Raw genomic sequence first — 19,446 nt, 5'->3', positions numbered from 1 at the left:
CAACTGATGGACTATTTTAAAATATCAGCAGGCATCATGGGAAACAGCCAGGCAGCTAAAAGAGCCCCCCCTGACCACTCTCTGTTGTCATGCAGGCAGAGGACTCTTCCTCACATCTTTTTCCAGTCTCTGTAGATGAGACAGACGTAGATTGTGTTAAACACAGGCTTAGTGTACTGCTCTCTCATGGTATATTGTCTAGCAGGGAATCCTTTCAGAAGGTGGTGGTGTTTCTACCAAGCCAGAACTGAACCAGGGAAACTCTAGGTCAGCCACTGTTCATTAGAGCCAATTCGGAGCCCAAGGGCCAAGGGGAAGAGTCTCACAGAGATCACCAGTGGAAGGGGTGAAAATCAGAGGTAGATATGAGAGGGGGTGTAAGCGCTCATTTTGTTAGGTCCACAGAGGAGGAAGGGGCATGAGAAGCAGGACAGAGGTGAAATCATTTGACCTGAAGGAATGAGGATGAGGTTTATGCAAGAATGGAGTCTTACAAGTGAGAAGACCCTGTGCTTAGTGCAGGCACCATACGGATAGCAACCCAGGGAGTTGAAAATGGACTGGATAAAGTACGTGCAAGGAAGGTGTATCTTACCAGCGACACTTTGGCTGTCCTGAAATGAGAGGCAGTGAGTTCTTCTTTTGAGGAGTCAGCTGAAGAACAAGAAAGAGACCAAGGAAGAAACTGGGTGAGGGAGAGAGGAAGAATAAAGAAGGCCTACTAAACACATGGGCATAAAGCAGAGAAGTGATTAAATAGAGAAAGTAGGAAAATAAAAACAACACAGAAGTTGCACCCTTATGCAGTAAAATGTTCAGAAGCCAAGTTGGGAAGCAGAAAAGATTCAAAGCAATTCCTTATGACCCATCTCAGTTTTACTTAATTTGCCTTCAGACAGAAAAGTAAGAGGGTACCTTCCCCTGCTTGGTTAATCCATGTAAAGACCTGCTGCTGGATGCATCCTTGGCAAGCTGGGGACTCGTCCCTGCTCCTCTAAAAAGTCCCCGCAGCAGTCCGTCATTCTGGGCAGGGCCAGAGCTCGGGTCTGAAGGGCAGTGGCCATGCATCTCATCTGTGTCAAAGCCCTGGGTAAGGCTGCGCCTGTGGAGTTAGAAACCTGCTGATTTTGGAGGAAAATCCTTCAGTAAATTTTCCAGTGGTGCAAGTCAAAGGATCCTTTTGTTGTTATGTGTCTGTAAGAGGCAATTATTTAATATGCTGCTGTCTGTTCGGATAAATGTCCTGGGTTAGCAATGAAGTTTTCAGGTCTGTAGTGTAGTAATGACTGTGCTTTTAAGTAGAAGTATTAATTTACTGAAGATCAAATTGCAGCTTATCCTATGATACTTTAAATAATGGTGGCCAGTAAAAAATTGAGATTGGGATCAGTTGAAGCATTTTTAATGTGATTTTGCCAGATTGTTTTGATGGTAAAACATCTCCCACAATCAGGGAGAAAAACCAAACTACATGTTTGATCTTTCCATTTTCAAAGGGTTGTTTTTATTCAACTTTAAGGAAACTAACAATGTTTCAGGACCTCAAAATCAAAATTATTCTTCATCCCCTTAGACCAGGTGAAACATTTTAATCAATGAAAAATTTGAGGATTTTTACTTTTCATTCTGACAAAAAAATTTGAAAACCAGTAATTTTCAGTTGATAATCTATGTATTTTTGGAACTTCAAGCAAACCGTCACATCGGCTACTTGAACATCTGTGTATTTAAAGAAGACAATGTGGATCAGTCACTAAAAGATCAAAATAAGAATCAAGAGAAATAGCTTCAAAGTTTCATTACACTTTTGGGTCACTGAATGCAAAATACTGAAGCGCTTCATTCTAGTAATTTCTATAAAAAGCAAGTGAGGTCTTTGACTGACATTATTAAGGGCTTTGCACAAAATGTAAACAAAAATGTTTGCCAGGTATTAGTATTTAATTATTTTGAAAGTTCCTCCCCCAGTTATGGAAAATGTTGTGCTTTTCTGCTACAGAACTGCACTTTTCAACTCTTCTAGGACTGTTGTGCATTTTAACCTCTCTCAAGATCCTGTAAAAACTTTGCTTTAAATATTTCATCAGAAGTGTTCCTTGGAAGTCACCCCTTCAATATGCAACTCCCTGTGTTTATTAAAGGAAGGGTGTTGACAGGCTTGAGGTGGGAACCACTTTTTTTCTTAATAACTTTGATGTCAAAAGACAGTTGTGTAACAGCAGATGGCCTTCTGGGGATGATTTCCTGCATGGCTCCTTTGGAAACACCAGTCTCATTTAATTTATTTTTTATAGGAAATACCAATGAATTTTGTGGATCCCAAAGAAATTGACATCCCGAGTCATGGAACTAAAAACCGCTATAAGACAATTTTGCCAAGTAAGTAAGTTAGCCGTTGGTTTCCTATGGTGACATTTCATACTGCATTGAGAATAGATTGCTGTGAAAATCTAGCTTTCTTTATCTTTGATCACTGTGTACCCATTCATAACTGTATTTATAACCTATGTAGAAAGATAACAAAATCCCAGTGCTGTAGGACTGGGAAATGCAGAACTCTCACTGGATGCCTTGGCAGGCACATCTTTGGCAGCATCCCAACCATGTACTGAAATGCAACCTACGTTTTCTCTGGAAGACAGCTTGGGCAGATAGGTAGAGAGGAGTCTACCATGCCTTGCAGTAGTTCCCCTGATCTGGATGACAAGAGGGCCAAGACTGTTGCCTCCATCCATCACAGCACAAACCGTCCTGCAGTGAATTCTGTTTATATTAGTAAGAAAACCCCTGTCACACAGTGCTGCCTCATCATTGTAAATTTGTTACTGCTTTTCCATGCTGCATCTGCATTTTTATTGGCCCAAATTCTTTATTACTAACCAAATACCAATTGCTTTGTTATAATCAGAGGTGGTTGAAAACTTTTCAGTGGAATAGTTTCCCTTCAAAATACATGTTTCTCTGAAACGCAGCCATTTTCAGAACATTGGCTGGGGGATAATGAGATAATTTCTCTTTTATTAATCATTTTGGTTTGTGTTCAGTTTCAAAATAGGTTGAAGAAGTTTTGACATTGCACTAAATATAGACAGAAATAGTTGAGATTTTATAAATTTTGACATCACCAAAGTAAAAAAGTTCAGTCATTCAAAATGTTGGAGAACAGTCCCACAGAAAAATGTAAACACATCCCTTTGCTTAGGTTTGGAATGAAAAATACTTTTAAAATGACAGCATATCCTACCAATGAGAAATTTGTTTTCTAATCATCTCTATAATGTCCTTGTAGGCCTATGTTATGTGTCAGTCATGGAAATTCACCCACTTTAAATGACATGATTTCTCTCAGTGAACCTGAACACACTGTGATTTGTTCACATCATACAAAGGCCTTGCAGCCAAGTTAATGAAAACTGATGGCCCTCAACCACTAGATTAGTCTCAGAAATGTGGTACATAGCTGGGAAAGTACTTGCTTCCCTTCGGGCCCCAATGAGATTTACATTGTCTTCAAGGTTAGATTTTCTGTTGCAACTGATAGCTCTGTGCATCTGAGTGCTATCGAGAAATATTGAAGGGGATTAAAGAAAGTAACTGTATGCAAGTTATGTACCAAATAATCAGAAAATTCGGCATCCCTTAGAGTCTGGCCCAGAGTCAACAGGATGTACACTGAGGGTGAAGTCCTGACCCCTTTGACGACAGCAAGACTCGCCATCAGCTGCAGTGGAGGCAGGATATCACAGAGCCCTGCTCTGCCTGACGTGCAGATTTTTGGAAGGAGTTCTCCCTTTTCATAGCATCTTGCATCCAAGCGGCCCCAGCCACCGCATCACCTTCAGCAGTGCCTTGCAAGTGCAATGAGCCCTGCTTCACAGTAGCATGTGTTTTGAATTGGAACAGAACAGCTGGGCTGTGGTTGATGCTGATGAGCTTTGAGAACCAGCATGCCTTTGTGTTTTCACCTCCAGTTAGCTGGGACGTGCCACTAACTCTGCGGCACATTTTCAGTCCAAGCGCACTGCTGGTGCACACCACAACTACTCACTGACAGGCACTTTGTAACCGTCCTTGACAGAAATCAAAAGGTCTGGTGTGTGTTAGCACCAGGCCTTTTCAAAGAAGGTATTTTGTGGATTGAGGCACATGCTCGTAATAAATACTCACACGCCCCACACCCAGTCCGAGAGGGTTTGGAAATGATTTGGGTGATTAAATAGAACAGCCTTCCTGGTTTCCTGCTCAGATGATATCAACCTGCTGCTTCATATGCCCTCATCAGCTTTTCCATTCCCAGTGCTGGGTGCGTCTCCTGAATCAGGACACCTGTGGTGACAAGTGACGTTTGACCTGATGGATTATCTCCTAAAAATGCCCAGTCCTGCCATCTCCACCCTCTGCCCTGTGGAGGATGTTCTCATTTTCTGAGATAATTCTGTGGCAGGGTGCAGGGGGGCAGGTTTGTGTTAGCAGATACTGCCCAGCCAGACACACTCGTGGGAAATAAAATGAATGCCTAATGAAAATTATTCTATATGGAAAACTATAAAAGGCAGGAAATGTTACATTACATGAAAGATGTTTCAGTTGCAGTATAACATAGCCAACACCCTTATGCCTCTTCAGGCACAAGAGTATCAGCTATGGCAAAGAGGCATAGGAGGCATCTTTAAGTTTTCTAAGTGTTATTTGTTTTATACATGCATATGTATGTACATATAACATATACGTGCTCATTCAGCGTAGGAGGGGACAGTGTGGGATCAGAAGCAAGTGGCTAAACCAGTCCCTTAAAATCACTATTTTTCTATCCTCCCTCCTGACTGCGACTCCAGACGCTGTTAAACCCCATTCTGTATCTTCAGCTGTATTCCCTCTGCATTCCTTGAGCAGGTTCCCAGTCATTCTCACAGATTTCCCAGTCTCTCACCACAGTTACATCCCTGTGGCAGAACACCAGCTCTGCTGCTCCCTCCTTATCCTCTTACATCTTCACCTTTGCCTGCTCATCTCGTGCAGCTCCTGCTACATGTCCCAGCAGCAGGATCTCAGCTTCAAAGCAATTCTTTTCCCATTCTTACCTCACTTTTCCACCTCAGACCAGAAGCAGAATTCTCATGGTACTTCACAGCACGCATGGCTCTTGCTTACAGTGGAGCAAGTGGCTTAACACTATTCTGTGGCTATTCCCATGTGTGCAACACATCCGAGGTACCTGGATGTCATTCCTTACCCCTTTCTGAAAAGTACCCTCAGGGCAAAAGCCTACATGAAAACACTTGTGGCAGAAGAGCAGTAACATGAAGGTAGGAAGCACTTGGTGGGTCAGACCAACAAATCCATAAGCTGTTGATTGAAGTGCTTGTGCTAAAACTTGCTCTGGCTCTCCAGCTAAAGACCAGGGGGAAGTTAAATCTCAACTGTATGAACAAAGCACTTTATTATGCAAGCTTATTGTTGGTTGATATTCAAGGATCACCTACTGCAAGCTCAGGAGTGCTGCATCCCAACTAGAAGGAAGTGTGGCAGAAGGGCCAGGAGACCTCCTTGGATGGATAAGGAGCTGCTGAGGAAAATTCAAAGGAAGAAAGAGGCTTATAAAAGGTGGAAGCAAGGACAGGTGGCCTGGGAAGAATACAGGGATGTTGTTCGGGAAGCTAGGGACCAGGTTAGGAAAGATAAGGCCCAGTTAGAATTAAACTTGGCCAGGGATGTTAAGGATAACAGGAAGGGATTCTACAGGTAAGTAGCAAACAAAAAACAGACTAGGGACAACATAGGCCCCCTGAGGAAGCCCTCGGGAGAACTAGCTACACAGGATTTGGAGAAGGCTGAGGTTCTGAATGACTTCTTTGCCTCAGTCTTCACTGGCAAAGGCTCTGACTGCACCACCCAAGTCTTGGAAGGCAGACACAGGGACTGTGAAAATGAAGACCTTGGGCCCACTGTAGGAGAGGATCTGGTTCGAGACCATCTTCAAAATCTGAATGCGCACAAGTCCGTGGGACCTGATGGAATCCATCCGCGGGTCCTGAAGGAGCTGGCAAATGAAGTTGCTAAGCCACTGGCCATCATATTTGAAAAATCATGGCAGTCAGGTGAAGTCCCCGACGACCGGAAAAAGGGAAATATAACCCCCGTTTTCAAGAAGGGGAAAACGGAAGACCCGGGGAATTACAGACCAGTCAGTCTCACCTCTGTGCCTGGCAAAACCTTGGAGCACATTCTCCTGGAAGACATGCTAAGGCACATGAAAAACAACAAGGTGGTTGGTGACAGCCAGCATGGCTTCACTAAGGGGAAATCCTGCCTGACCAATTTGGTGGCCTTCTATGATGGGGCTACAGAACTGACGGGCAGGGGTAGAGCAGTTGATGTCACCTACCTGGACTTGTGCAAAGCGTTTGACACTGTCCCACACGACATCCTTGACTCTAAATTGGAGAGACATCAATTTGATAGGTTGACCACTCTGTGGGTAAAGAACTGGCTGGATGGCCGCATGCAAAGAGTTGTGGTCAATGGCTCAATGTCCTGCTGGAAACCAGTAATGAGTGGTGTCCCTCAGGGATCGGTGTTGGGGCCGGTCTTGTTTAACATCTTTGTTGATGACATGGACAGTGGGATTGAGTGCACCCTCAGCAAGTTTGCCGATGACACCAAGCTGTGTGGTCCAGTTGATATGCTGGAGGAAAGGGATGCCATCCAGAGGGACCTTGACACGCTTGTGAGGTGGGCTGATGCCAACCTTATCAAGTTTAACCATGACAAGTGCAAGGTCCTACACCTGGGTGGGAGCAATCCCAGGCACAGCTACAGGTTGGGCAGAGAAGAGATTCAGAGCAGCCCTGTGGAGAAGGACTTGGGGGTGTTGGTCGATGAGAAAATGAACATGAGCCGGCTGCAGTGTGCGCTCGCAGCCCAGAAAGCCAACCGTATCCTGGGCTGCATCAAAAGGAATGTGACCAGCAGGTCGAAGGAGGTGATCCTGCCCCTCTACTCTGCTCTTGTGAGACCTCACCTGGAGTATTGTGTGCAGTTCTGGTGTCCTCAACATAAAAAGGACATGGAACTGGTGGAACAAGTCCAGAGGAGGGCCACAAGGATGATCAGGGGACTGGAGCACCTCCCATATGAAGACAGGCTGAGAAAGCTAGGGCTGTTCAGCCTGGAAAAGAGAAGGCTGCATGGAGGCCTCATAGCAGCCTTCCAGTATCTGAAGGGGGCCTTTAGGGGTGCTGGGGAGGGACTCTTCATTAGGGACTGTAGTGACAGGACAAGGGGTAAGGGGTTAAAACTTAAACAGGGTAAGTTACTGGATGTAAGGAAGAAGTTCTTTACTGTAAAGGTGATGAGGCACTGGGATGGGTTGCTCAGGGAGGCTGTGAATGCTCCATCCCTGGTGGTGTTCAAGGCCAGGTTGGACAGAGCCTTGGGTGGGATGGTTTAGTGTGAGGTGTCCCTGCCCATGGCAGGGGGGTTGGAACTAGATGATCTTGAGGTCCTTTCCAACCCTAACTATTCTATGATTCTATGATTATGGACAGATGCCGGCAAACCATCTGCTTGATGTTGAGAATTTTCCAGCTCCCTTGCACTACAGTTGCGACTACGAACAGTCATGCTTGCTCCAGTCCTGCTCCCTAATGAAGGCAATAGGATTACCAGCAGGCTTTGAAAAAATAAAGAAAAATATCACATTTGCAAAGCAGAAGAAAAACTTTAATCTTAGGAGAATTCAACATGAGTTCATCAAAACATTTCGTATATCCATATGAGTTGATAAGATGTATCCTAGTTGTGGTCGCAAGTATAATAGCATCTGTAATATTTGTAAATAGCAAGTATTATGCTTATCTGTGTTAGGCTGCAGAGTTAAAAATCTAAGCGGATATTAGGCAACCTTTTCTTTAGTAGATAAAAAAAAATCCCCTTTGCATGAATAAAGCTTTATTTTGTCATGATGAAGGATTTTCATTAAAATGCAGAAGCACTCATCATCATAAATCTGTTAAGTTTTCCATTGGGAAAACCTGGCTTATATTGGAAGTGCCAGGAAATGATTCAGATGAGATTAAAAAATTATGCCTTGTTTACAGGTGTTTTATACGTGAGGTGTTTTAAGACAAATGTATTATTTGCAAGTCTAATAACCTATTCCCCACCTGGCAGAGACTGGGAATGCTGTCTGGTATGATCCGCGTTCTGTGTTAATAGTGTTTACCAAATAATACCAGTATCTGTAATTCCTTTACAGACTGCAAACAAAACCAGGCAAAATAGAGGTGGATGGATTTCAAAATGTTTCAGTTATCTGAAAGTTAAATGATCTTTTGGGCTGCGAGTGTCAGAGCAGTCCACTCACAAAGTTTTCATCTTCCTTTCCTGCTCACAAAAGCAGACATACCTTGAGGACAGCCCTTCTCACAGTACTTCAGTCCTACTGCTGGTAAGGCACCTAGGACTGGACTGGGAGTTAAAAATGACTTATCCTGGAAGTGCTACGAATAAGAACATACCCATGCCTAATGAATTCAAAACGTAGCAGTCAAGAAGAAAAAAAGAACCACAGCACATCATACCCACCGTAAAATGAACACAGCCTTTGCAATGGGACAAAGCCTCATGTCTTCATGTCAAGGTGGTGTTCATGAAGCGGGTGACTCTCCAGTGTTGATGGCAGCTGGGGAGGCTGTCCAGCAGTGGCACCATATAGCTCCCCCTTGTTGCCTGCACTGGGCAATCTCATGTTGGCAAGCTCCAACCCCTTTAATCTCTTCCTTTTCCTCCAGCCTGGTAAATTCAGGCCAATATTAATTTATTAAAGATGGAGTTAAAGGGAGCTTCTTCTACTCTAATGGGAGAGCTATTCCAGACTTCCTAGATACATGGAAGAAAACAGCAGTAATTTTGCCTAAGTCAGAATTGCAGGAGATGTTTCTTATTAGTAATTACAAGTGTTTAACAGCTCTACTGCATTTCAAGATTGCTTTACAAAGATTGATGAATTCAGCCTTGCAGCCACCATCTGTGTCTTTCTGATGTAGCTTCAGACTCTCAGACTTTGTCATCTTTGAGGAAAAGATTATTACCTCCAAGGTATTTGTCATTCAGGAGGAAGCAAATTACTTCCATTTGTGTCTGATGATTGCTTAGTGGCTCTGGATGTAAAGGGCACTCAGGTTTTCCTCACTTCAGAGCTAAGTTTACAGCACTTGACTATTTCATAAGGGATCAGGACTGTTAATTTAGAAAAGATTCCCATCCGGAAGCAGTGTTTGTTTCGTTGATTGGATTTGGAAGGAGGTCTCAGAAGTTATGAAACTGATTTAGCTGCTCCTTAGTAACAGAGGGATTTATCTCAAGACATGGTAATTAAACTGGATGTTGAGTCTGTTTGGAAGAGGGTTTTTGAGGTAGGGGTCAAGCTACACCAGAATCAGAGGCATTGTGTGAGTTAGAGGAAGCGGGTGTTTTTTCAAGGCCACGTAGCCTGAGGCATTTGTGGAAATGGCTTATAATCACTCTGTGCTGAAAAGGAATGAGAGGTTTCCTGTCCTCATATTGTTAAGGGGAAAAAAAAAAAGTGAAAAGTTGGGAAGACAAAGAGATTTTAACACAAGCTAACTAGGGTTCATGTAGTGCTGTTAACACAGAGGACAAGATTTCCATGCACAGACTTTGAACTAGAAGTCATGCATTAGTTTGCACATTTTAAGAAACATGGTTTGAGAACACCAGCCTGGGTCTTGCAAAGGCTCCACTCCTGTCCAAGACACTCCTATGACCTCCAGTGGGAAAATTACATACAGTATGTTTGGGATCATCCTCCCTCTTCCTTTGATTTGCAAAGGTTTTATCTTGTTCTTATGAACAGGGTGAAAAGTAACAAAAGGAATCCAAAACCGACTCTGAAAATACCCCTTTTTTGCTACTGCATATGCATATGAATTATATATTTCTTGTGCAGACAGCAGGGCCACATAATAAATAGTGTTATCTTACAACTCTCCAGTTCAGCATCCACGTATGTATCTTTGAAGACATTGCTTTGATTGCACTCAGCAAAGCAGCTATCCAGAGGTGATTTCCAAACCAATAGGTGTCCTGTATACTGTCAAAAAGCTGTTGATTCTAATGAAATATTTTAGCAAATTGCCAGAATATTACTTTTTTAGTACAGAAATATTTCCATATCATTTTGTTAACAGTAGAACATTTTTTTCACAAAAGGTGTGAAGAAAGCCAAAGTGTGTCCTTAGACAGCCACAACATAGGCACCACACTCCCCAACTCCTTATCCCTTTCTGTTATGCTCTATAATTGAGAATTTACTGGCTTTAATTCCAAAAGGGTAATTAACACATCAAGAATCACAGCATCACAAATGAGTGCACAAAAACTTCCTTTGCAAGGGGGATTTAGTAACCAAAAACTCTATACTCAACAGAACTTGCCCCAGCTCTGTTCTAGATATCTAAAACAATGAAGGAAAGAAAAGCATGAAGGAAAGTGTTCCTGTATTCATTGCATCTCCAGACCAGTACACATGAATGGTGACAAGTTTCATCATATGGAACACAGGACTGAAGGGAAGGATAGGTATTTCCTGGTCCAGCCCATTGCAGTGAACTTAAATTAGTATAAAAACACATAGCTGATTTCATCTCAGGGAGAGGGAGTTTTTCCTAATTTAGATCCAGCTGTAGTCATTGGAACAGTACAATTTCAGGCAAAGATATCCTACTTGAACTCAAAAAACTTGGTGTAATTATCTATCATCATACTAGGATATGACACAGGTTTCAAAGACAGTCTAAGCAGCTTGATACTCAGCACAGGCAGACTAGAGCTTGCTGGATATTGCCTGGACCTGATAGTGTTGCATCAATGCCCACAGCTTGCTGAGATACTTCTACACAGCTCAGCATTGTGCAGTACAGGTGCACTTTGGTCACACATGATGATCTGCTGCGGAGGACAGAGTTAGGTGCATAGTACTTTAGTGCTTGACAACCCAAATAACAGTAGATTATTTTCTTCAAAAAGTCTTCAATTCTGTATATAAACCTTCTAATTATGGATTTTCTTTCCAATTTCCATCTTGTGCTCTTAGATCCTCTAAGCAGAGTGTATTTGAAACCAAAAAATCCATCTGACTCCCTGAGTACCTACATAAATGCTAACTACATTAGGGTAAGTAAATGTACACTCTTCATGTGCTTTTGAAACAATATTTGATTTTCCAGTGAATACCTGGTTTTGCTAAGGTGCCACTCATTTTATTCCTACCCGTCTTCATTGATAATTCCTTATCTTTTTGTCGACATTGGTGTGACAGGAATAGTTTCATTAACTATTTGTAACAAAGACCACATAGCCATGAATGTATTAAAATGATTGCGGTAAGAAAACACTTTATCAACTAGTTTATAAAAAACATTAAGAAATACATGCATTACTATTTATTTACTTCAGTATTTACCTTTTAATACTGTCCTACTGCCTTATAGTAAGGAAAAGAGAGTTACCTTTTAACAGTGACAGAGATACCAGTATTGCCTTTCCCTTTACTCTGCTTGGCACTTCATTGACCTTCTATACATCTCTGTGTCTTGGGACTCCCTATACTGATATGCTGGCCTTCCTATAAGGTCTCATAAAGGTGCTTCTCCCTTAGCAAAGATATATAGCAGAATCTTGGATTCCACAAGAATTCATGTATTTTATTTTTTTTTTCCCTGTTGTGAATCTTCATAGGAACTAATTTTATAGTTCTCACTTTTTTTTCCTGTGGCTTGTTGACTGTAAACTATCTTGTAAACACTGCAGCAATATGGATTCAAGTACCACTGGATGATGGAAAGCCCCAACAACTTGGAGAACAGAGTAAGCTCGAAGAAGCCAAGTAAGCAGAGAAATTTGAGAGGGATTGATATATTCTCAGTACCTTTTCAGTCCATCCAGTTTCCAGAGGAAAAGCTGTTCTGCTGAAAAATTTCGGATCTGCTCTACTCTTAGTCATAGCCGCTTTCAGTTCAAGGAACTTGGTTTTTTTTTTTTTTAAATCCAGATTAATTTTTCTGCTCTTTTAGAACATCCACCTGCAATTTTTTTGACCACATGGATTTAAAGCAAATGCTTTTGTTTCTGTTTCTAAACCAGGGATATGGAGGTAAAGAGAAGGCTTTCATTGCAACTCAGGGACCCATGATCAATACCGTGAATGATTTCTGGCAGATGGTTTGGCAAGAAGACAGCCCTGTCATTGTTATGATCACAAAGCTGAAAGAAAAAAATGAGGTATGACAACTAGCCAAACTGAGAAACTATTCCTATGGCTGATACTGTAGAAAAAACCTTAGCATATATGAAAGGAAGCTAGCAGATAACCAGCTCTTAAATAATCTGGTAATGGTCAATGTGATAAGTAGTGTTGGGGTAGCCAAATGCACCGACTGCAATTGCATAGCAGTCATAAGGCATGCATTTAAAAAAGACAAAAAGTAATTCCACTTTCTAGATCTGTGCTGCTAGGTTCATATTTGCTTAAGAAACACCTCATTTATTTGTTGGTCACCTCTGTACTTCTTGTAACTTTCTGGTATATAAAGAATCAATGGTTAGTGTTATGGTTAGAGGTCTTATGATGTGGTTGAAGTTTTCACTTTGCTATAATGGCAGGTTTTGAGCCCATTCCAGAAATTACAAATCTTCTGGACTATCCCAGAAATACAGTTTGGGCTCCCAAATGCCAATGCCACAAGAGGGACTTGGTGAGAATGAAAATGTGTGGCTCTTTACCTTAGTACCAAGTAGAGATGACAGTTGTATTTTAATTGCTAACGGCCATCTAACTGCCTGTTATACATATGTGACTTTTGGATCAGTTCCTAACTACATCTTTAACAGCTTTATTTAGTATTTGTGTAAATTATTGCCAGGTTTTCCTTGATTGTGCCAGAGTCTGTATTTGTGACTGCCATATATTAGGAACAAAAATCACTCTCCCTTGCAAAGGGCCAACACAAAGCTGTGTTCTGGAAGAATAAATGTTAAACAAGTGGTTTACAAGGCTTGTGGACAAGAGACAGACATGAAGGAGTTTGACTATTTTCTTGAGTCCAAACTGCTAGACTTGGTATCAGTTCCCAGCTCCAGTTAGGTACCTCAACCAGATCTCAGCACCTTGCAGGAAAGCACGAGGGCTATATTGCCCCAGCTTCACTCACATCCCTGCTCTTCAAACTCAGATACATCTGATGATAGAGAAACAGTTTATTCAGGCAAAATTCTCAGTCTGAATGATCAGGGGACTGAGATCCTGAGTGCGCTCCCAGGGCTCGAACTCACTGCCCCATGAAAATGTGGACTCAGTAGACGTACTCTTCTTTCTTGTGCTCTTGACTGCTGCTTGGCTCTTTGTCACCCTGTGTTTGGGCTTCTAGCATGACCTTAAAATTAAGTGGATTTTAAGAAAGCTGTATGTAAAAAGTAGGTTAGTCCTGTAAAATATCCCAAGCCGTATTTCCAAACTAGGTGCCATTTTGCACTAGACTTCAAACAAGTGTCCAGAAGCCTACATTAAAAAGAATACTCCTGAAAACACCGAAAATTTACCCTGCCCTAATTGGCCAAAAGGGTAAGTATTTCACTGAGGAAATGCTGACTGTTTAAACACTCACATCTGACACTGCGTAAGAAGAATGACTTGAAAGAAGTGCCCAGTGGTTTCCACCGTGTCAGGAAGCCCTGTGTTTACCTGAGTTACGCAGGCTCTAGGCATTGGTGTTTATCCGCATTGTTGTGGCCTGGCAGTGGTAATTTCCTCCTAATAGAAAGGATGGGGAATCTCAAATCGTTCCCAGGCTATATAGAGGGGCTGTGTTTGCACAAGCTGTCCTGCTCTGTCTAGAAGCCTTAGAAACTCTCACTGTTAAGTTCCTCCTGAAACCTGGCTTGCTATTGGAAAGGAAATAGCCTAACTAGTGCCTGAGCTCCCTGTATTAACTTGCTTTCTAAAGAGGAAGCAAAAGCAGATGTTATTTAGCATAATAGCAGCTGATATTTTTTCTTTTCTACTGTCTGCTTTATTTACATCATTTTCAGAGAGGTGAGTCTGCAGTATACACCCATACAGATTCCTTCATATTTGAAAGCATAGTCATTCACATCCACCCCTGCGCAAATAAACACCATGCCCAACTCTCAGTTGTAGGCCCCGTTCCTCAGCTGATGTAACATCAGTCAGCCTCCGTTTGAGCTATAATGTACTATAAAGTAATGTGTAATGAGGGAGCTCTCAAATGAGAGACACATGGAAAACCTTAATCTCAACAATGAATTCATTTATTTAGCATAAGTAAAATTATTTGGGGCATTAGTGTCCTAGTGCAATATACTGATGTGATGAATTTGCAATCAAAATGGGAATTGTGGGAAATGATGATAAACAAAAGTTTCTATGTAGTTACTTCCTTCCATGAGAGGAAAAAATGGTTAAGACTCTGTGGTAACAGTTTTTGTAAGATGTACCCATTTCAGCTGCATGAAAAAAAACTGCATGAAATCAACTATGGAGCGTTCAATTATTGGTTTTTCTTTCTTTTTAAAGACTGATTTAAAAAAAAAAGGAGATTGATTTGTAAGCAAGAATAATGCCAAAGGAACTATGGGTGAAGTGAGCGTTTTAAACAGAATCTGTAAAACTTGTACTCAGCACTACACAATGTCTGAACAGACTGGAAATCTACCTGTGCAAGGAGAGTCAACAGCAAAGGAGCTTCTGCCTGAACAAATAATGAGAAACTTGTAACTCTAGGCTATAATTTTAGGGTTAATATGAGGAAAATCACAACTCCTCTAGTGATCTAGGTACCCTCCCTGGTCACTGAAGAGCAGTAGTCACTTTCACAGGGTGACTCATCCTATTCTAAGAGATCAGTGACCATCTGTAGTAATATTTTAGGACAGGATCTTACCTAGCTTTATCCACGAGGCATATGTAGACTTAGAATCATAGAATCATAGAATAGTTAGGGTTGGAAAGGACCTCAAGATCATCCAGTTCTAACCCCCCTGCCATCGGCAGGGACACCTCACACTAAACCATCCCACACAAGGCTTCATCCAACCTGGCCTTGAACACCACCAGGGATGGAGCACTCACAACCTCCCTGGGCAACCCATTCCAGTGCCTCACCACCCTAACAGGAAAGAATTTCCTCCTTATAGCCAATCTAAACTTCCCCTGTTTAAGTTTTAACCCGTTACCCCTTGTCCTGTCACTACAGTCCCTGACGAAGAGACCCTCCCCAGCATCCCTATAGGCCTCCTTCAGATACTGGAAGGCTGCCATGAGGTCCCCATGCAGCCTTCTCTTCTCCAGGCTGAACAGCCCCAACTTCCTCAGCCTGTCTTCATACGGGAGGTGCTCCAGTCCCCTGATCATTCTCGTGGTCCTCCTCTGGACTTGTTCCAACAGTTCCATGTCCTTTTTATCTTGAGGACACCAGAACTGCACACAATACTCCAGGTGAGGTCTCACAAGAGCAGAGTAGAGGGGCAGGATCACCTCCTTCGACCTGCTGGTCACGCTCCTTTTGATGCAGCCCAGGATACGGTTGGCTTTCTGGGCTGCGAGCACACTGAAGCCGGCTCATGTTCATTTTCTCATTGACCAGCACCCCCAAGTCCTTCTCTGCAGGGCCGCTCTGAATCTGTTCTTTGCCCAGTCTGTAGCTGTGCCTGGGATTGCTCTGACCCAGGTTTAGGACCTTGCATATATTACAGAATTTAGTCAGCTGGAATTTGACAAATATGTGGAGTGTAAGAAGTTTATAGGCTTCTATATAATTTTACAGAGATGTTTATAGACTTCTGTTGTATCAGCTGTTTTTCGTAATTCTGCTATGTACTCCATAGATAATATGCATTTAGTTTGTCTTAAAAGCTTACTAGCAACATTACCTGTTAACCAGAAAACATATTTTAGGAAGCATAAAGAAAGAATACTGTGTGGCATTCAACAAGAAGAAAGGCCTAGTACTGACTGATGCATTAAACAATGTGTGTTTATTCAACTCAGATAATGTAAAACTTGTCAGTAATTATCTAGGACAATCTTGTTAACTCACTGTTTAAAGCTCATACTGTTTTTCATGTGACATTTTTTTCCTCGCTCTATAAGCACACTTATCTATGCACAGCAAAGTAGATTTTGGAATTCAGAAATCCTACCTTTCATAGATTCACCTAAGCCTCTTTGGAGATTGCTTATTAGTCCAGTATTGGTACTATAGATATGTCTTGGGTTTTGGAAAATCTTTAGATTTGGTCCTAATTTTGAGGGTTTTAGTACATCAAGGCAAAGCATGCCTTAGTTCTAGAGATCCACCTCAGAAGCGGTCCCATGAAGCCTGGCATCTGGTGGGTTTGGGATGGGGTGCGCAAGGAGACAGGTCAGGGGACTGGAGGTAGCCTAAGCCTGCAGGCCTGTCACAGGAGGAAGGACAAAGGCTGAAACCAATTAAAGGTCATGTGAGATGCTGTTTCTTGTATAAACTTCCTGCTCAGGTCAGGGAATGTCATTTTTGTGGGGCAGATGAGAAATAAATAGCCATTTATTAGAAAAAAGCTAAGCAATGGAAATTAATTCGAGGGGGGAATTTGAAAGATGGCAGAAAGATGAGAATTTCCACATGGAAGTAAGAGGTTTCTCAGGCTTTTAGCTGCCATGCAAGTTGGCTAGGATATTTATTTCTTTTTTGAGTTTAATCATCTTTTAAAAAAACCCTGCTCATAGTTGTTATGTGTTTGCTCACTTACATAGAGGATTGTATGTTCAACCCCAAGCTCACAAAATGTGTGACTTACTTAGAAAGTGCTGTAATGAATGAATATGCAGCCTGAAAGAAGAGCAGGGAACAGAATCAGGACCAGCAGAAAGCGTGGAGGTGGAAGATGATGTGATGATAAGAACAAGTAAATTCTTTCTTTTTTTCCTGATACGTACTATTTGCAATAGGCTTTTACTGATTGCAGACCAGAGACTGGAGAGCAGACTTCTCAGACACTGTGTTTGGCTTTTGAACCGGTTTAAAATATACCTTTATGGGGCCAGTGGAATTTTCTTTTGGGTTCAAGGGATGGCTTGAGGCAATTTACTTGTTTTTGCTGATGCTTCTGGGATTTACTGTATTATTTTCCATACGTCTGATACTTTTACCCCTCCCATCTTCGTCTTTATCCTTTTTTTATAATTAACTTTCAAAAACATGTCAATTCCCCCAAATATCTGTCTTCTTAGAAGCGCCTGAACAACTGATCCTAGCTCTACTTTCAAGGCTTTTCGTAAAGCAGTAACAAATGGTATTTATAAAAGATGCACAGAGACTGTGTTAAAAATAATCCTTTGTATTTCACTAAACGTAGACGAACTGTTAAATGAAAGTTATTTTAATGAACAGCCCCATTTCATTGTCCACCCCGCGCAAGTTGCCAATTCCAGTTCTGGGAAAGAGTCAAGAAAAACACTTCTGAAGTGCCTGAAGGCTTTGTAGTGAGCCTTGTATGCTCACATTTATCAAAAAGTCTCAGGGGTTGACTCAACTATTGTTGATTGTCAGGGTACCATTGTGTATTTAGAGTTTTCTTTTCCCCATATTAGCACTGAAAACTACACTCCCAGGGAGGGGCATGAATTGCAGATCTGGCAGACGATAGTAGCTAAACGTGTCACATGGGGGGACTGTGGAACTTGTGAACACCTTTCTTTTTGTACAAATTTCTGAGTATTTTATTGCCATTCTTGGTGTCTTCGGGGAGACAGCAAATTTAGGATGTTCGGGTAATGCTGCAAAAGGCAGGATCTGAATGAAACCGGTCAGATTGGCCATCATTATTTCAGAAAATGTGGCTTTCACACACCTTACACTATTAAGGTAATGAGCATCTATTTTTAGAAAAGTATTTGTACAACAGAGATGATTCGGTGCAGTCAGCTGTTGGGTTATCGCGTAGCAGCTTAAAGATCACACCTGGTGGTAAAGCCTCGCATTTCACTGATAATTTCTTTTTTTGATCATTTTTAGCATGATTTACTGGGAGTTATGCTTTATGGCAATTAATTCTATTAAAGGGATTTTTTTTTCATTTTGCTGTGTAATGTAGGCTACTGTCTGAGTGTAAACTAGTTTATTCAGCAAGAGTTTGTGAGGAAATGCAAACAAGTTCTTTCTGGGATTCCTATTATTGTAGAACTGTCTGTTTTCTGGGCATTTTGGGTTTGTTTGGTTTTTTTACTTGTGCACTGGATATTAAAAAGAATATTTTCTTTAGTTGCTGGGGTTCTTTTTATCATATTGGCCAGCATTATTTCAGAAAATGTGGCTTTCAAGCACCTTGCACTCTTAAGATAATAAGCATTTATTTTTAGAGAAGTATTTATACAACAGGGGTGTTTTGCTTTCAGGTAGGCTATAGAGATACTTTCATGGAAATGAATACGAAGTTGCAGTTGACTTGAAGATAGCAGACTATTGGAGGGGAAAAATAAAATGGTTCATATTGTAGATACTATTTCTTCATCTCCCTTTTAGTAGATGCTTGTCAGGTACATTGCTGAAAGACTGTAACACTACTGATTCATTAAGAATTCTGCATATAATTTTGTGTAGCTCTAGCAAGACTGATAGATTTTTTTTTTAGCTTTCATATCCAGTGAGTTATATAGTTGGCAACTCTGATTCTGCAATATACCTTCACATGTACATCAAGTCTCACTGAATTCATGAAGATCTAAGGGCACATTTACATGCTTTGTTGTATTAGGGCTCAGGAGAGTAAAGAGAATAAAAAGTCTTGTGAGGAGAGGACAAACTCTGAATCTCTTGCTCAGAAGGAAATCTCATTTGGAAAGAGAAAATTTTATAAACTTAATTCTATGAATTAAAGAATTTTCTAGGGGAAAAAAATCTTTAATTTTGAATATGGAAAAGAGTTCCTTTGACTGAACTACATTGAGCTTTTAAAAATAAAAATAACTGTTGAAAATGTTCAGTGATAGAAATCCGTATTTGAAGAACTCATATCCTGAAAATCAGGCCTAAGTCATTCTTTAAGAACCCTGCAATATCTTATCTGGGAATGCTTCTAATGTGAATAACCCCTTGGTTGAGTTCATCCCAACTTTCCAGACAAATACGTTCTGTGTAAAAATTAGATATGAATATGGCTCCAGGATCCAGCTCATTGATGACACTGATGCTTGCTTTCCAGAAATGCGTGCTTTATTGGCCAGAAAAAAGAGGAATCTATGGGAAGGTGGAAGTCCTTGTAAACAGCGTGCAAGAATGCAAGAACTACACTATCCGTCAGCTTACAATAAAGGTAACAGTCTGCATCTGAGAAGCATTGTTCCAAATGCCTTCTTTTTTTAATGTTAAA

At 41.4% G+C, this 19,446-nt stretch overlaps 1 protein-coding gene across 1 annotated transcript in view; it reads left to right on the top strand.

Annotated features, from left to right (window-relative positions):
* Positions 1–19,446, top strand: part of PTPRR (protein tyrosine phosphatase receptor type R) — a 74,449-nt gene that overhangs the window by 42,576 nt on the left and 12,427 nt on the right. The window contains exons 6-9 of the mRNA XM_065665033.1: positions 2,295–2,379; positions 11,117–11,196; positions 12,166–12,303; positions 19,279–19,389. Of these exons, the coding sequence (XP_065521105.1) occupies positions 2,295–2,379; positions 11,117–11,196; positions 12,166–12,303; positions 19,279–19,389 (414 nt within the window). The remainder of the gene's footprint in view (positions 1–2,294; positions 2,380–11,116; positions 11,197–12,165; positions 12,304–19,278; positions 19,390–19,446) is intronic.

Source organism: Lathamus discolor, chromosome 1 (assembly GCF_037157495.1).
Source record: "Lathamus discolor isolate bLatDis1 chromosome 1, bLatDis1.hap1, whole genome shotgun sequence".
In the NCBI taxonomy this organism is placed as follows: domain Eukaryota; kingdom Metazoa; phylum Chordata; class Aves; order Psittaciformes; family Psittacidae; genus Lathamus; species Lathamus discolor.
The sequence above is the reverse complement of the archived record's forward strand: the minus strand, read 5'-3'. Positions and strand labels throughout refer to the sequence as shown.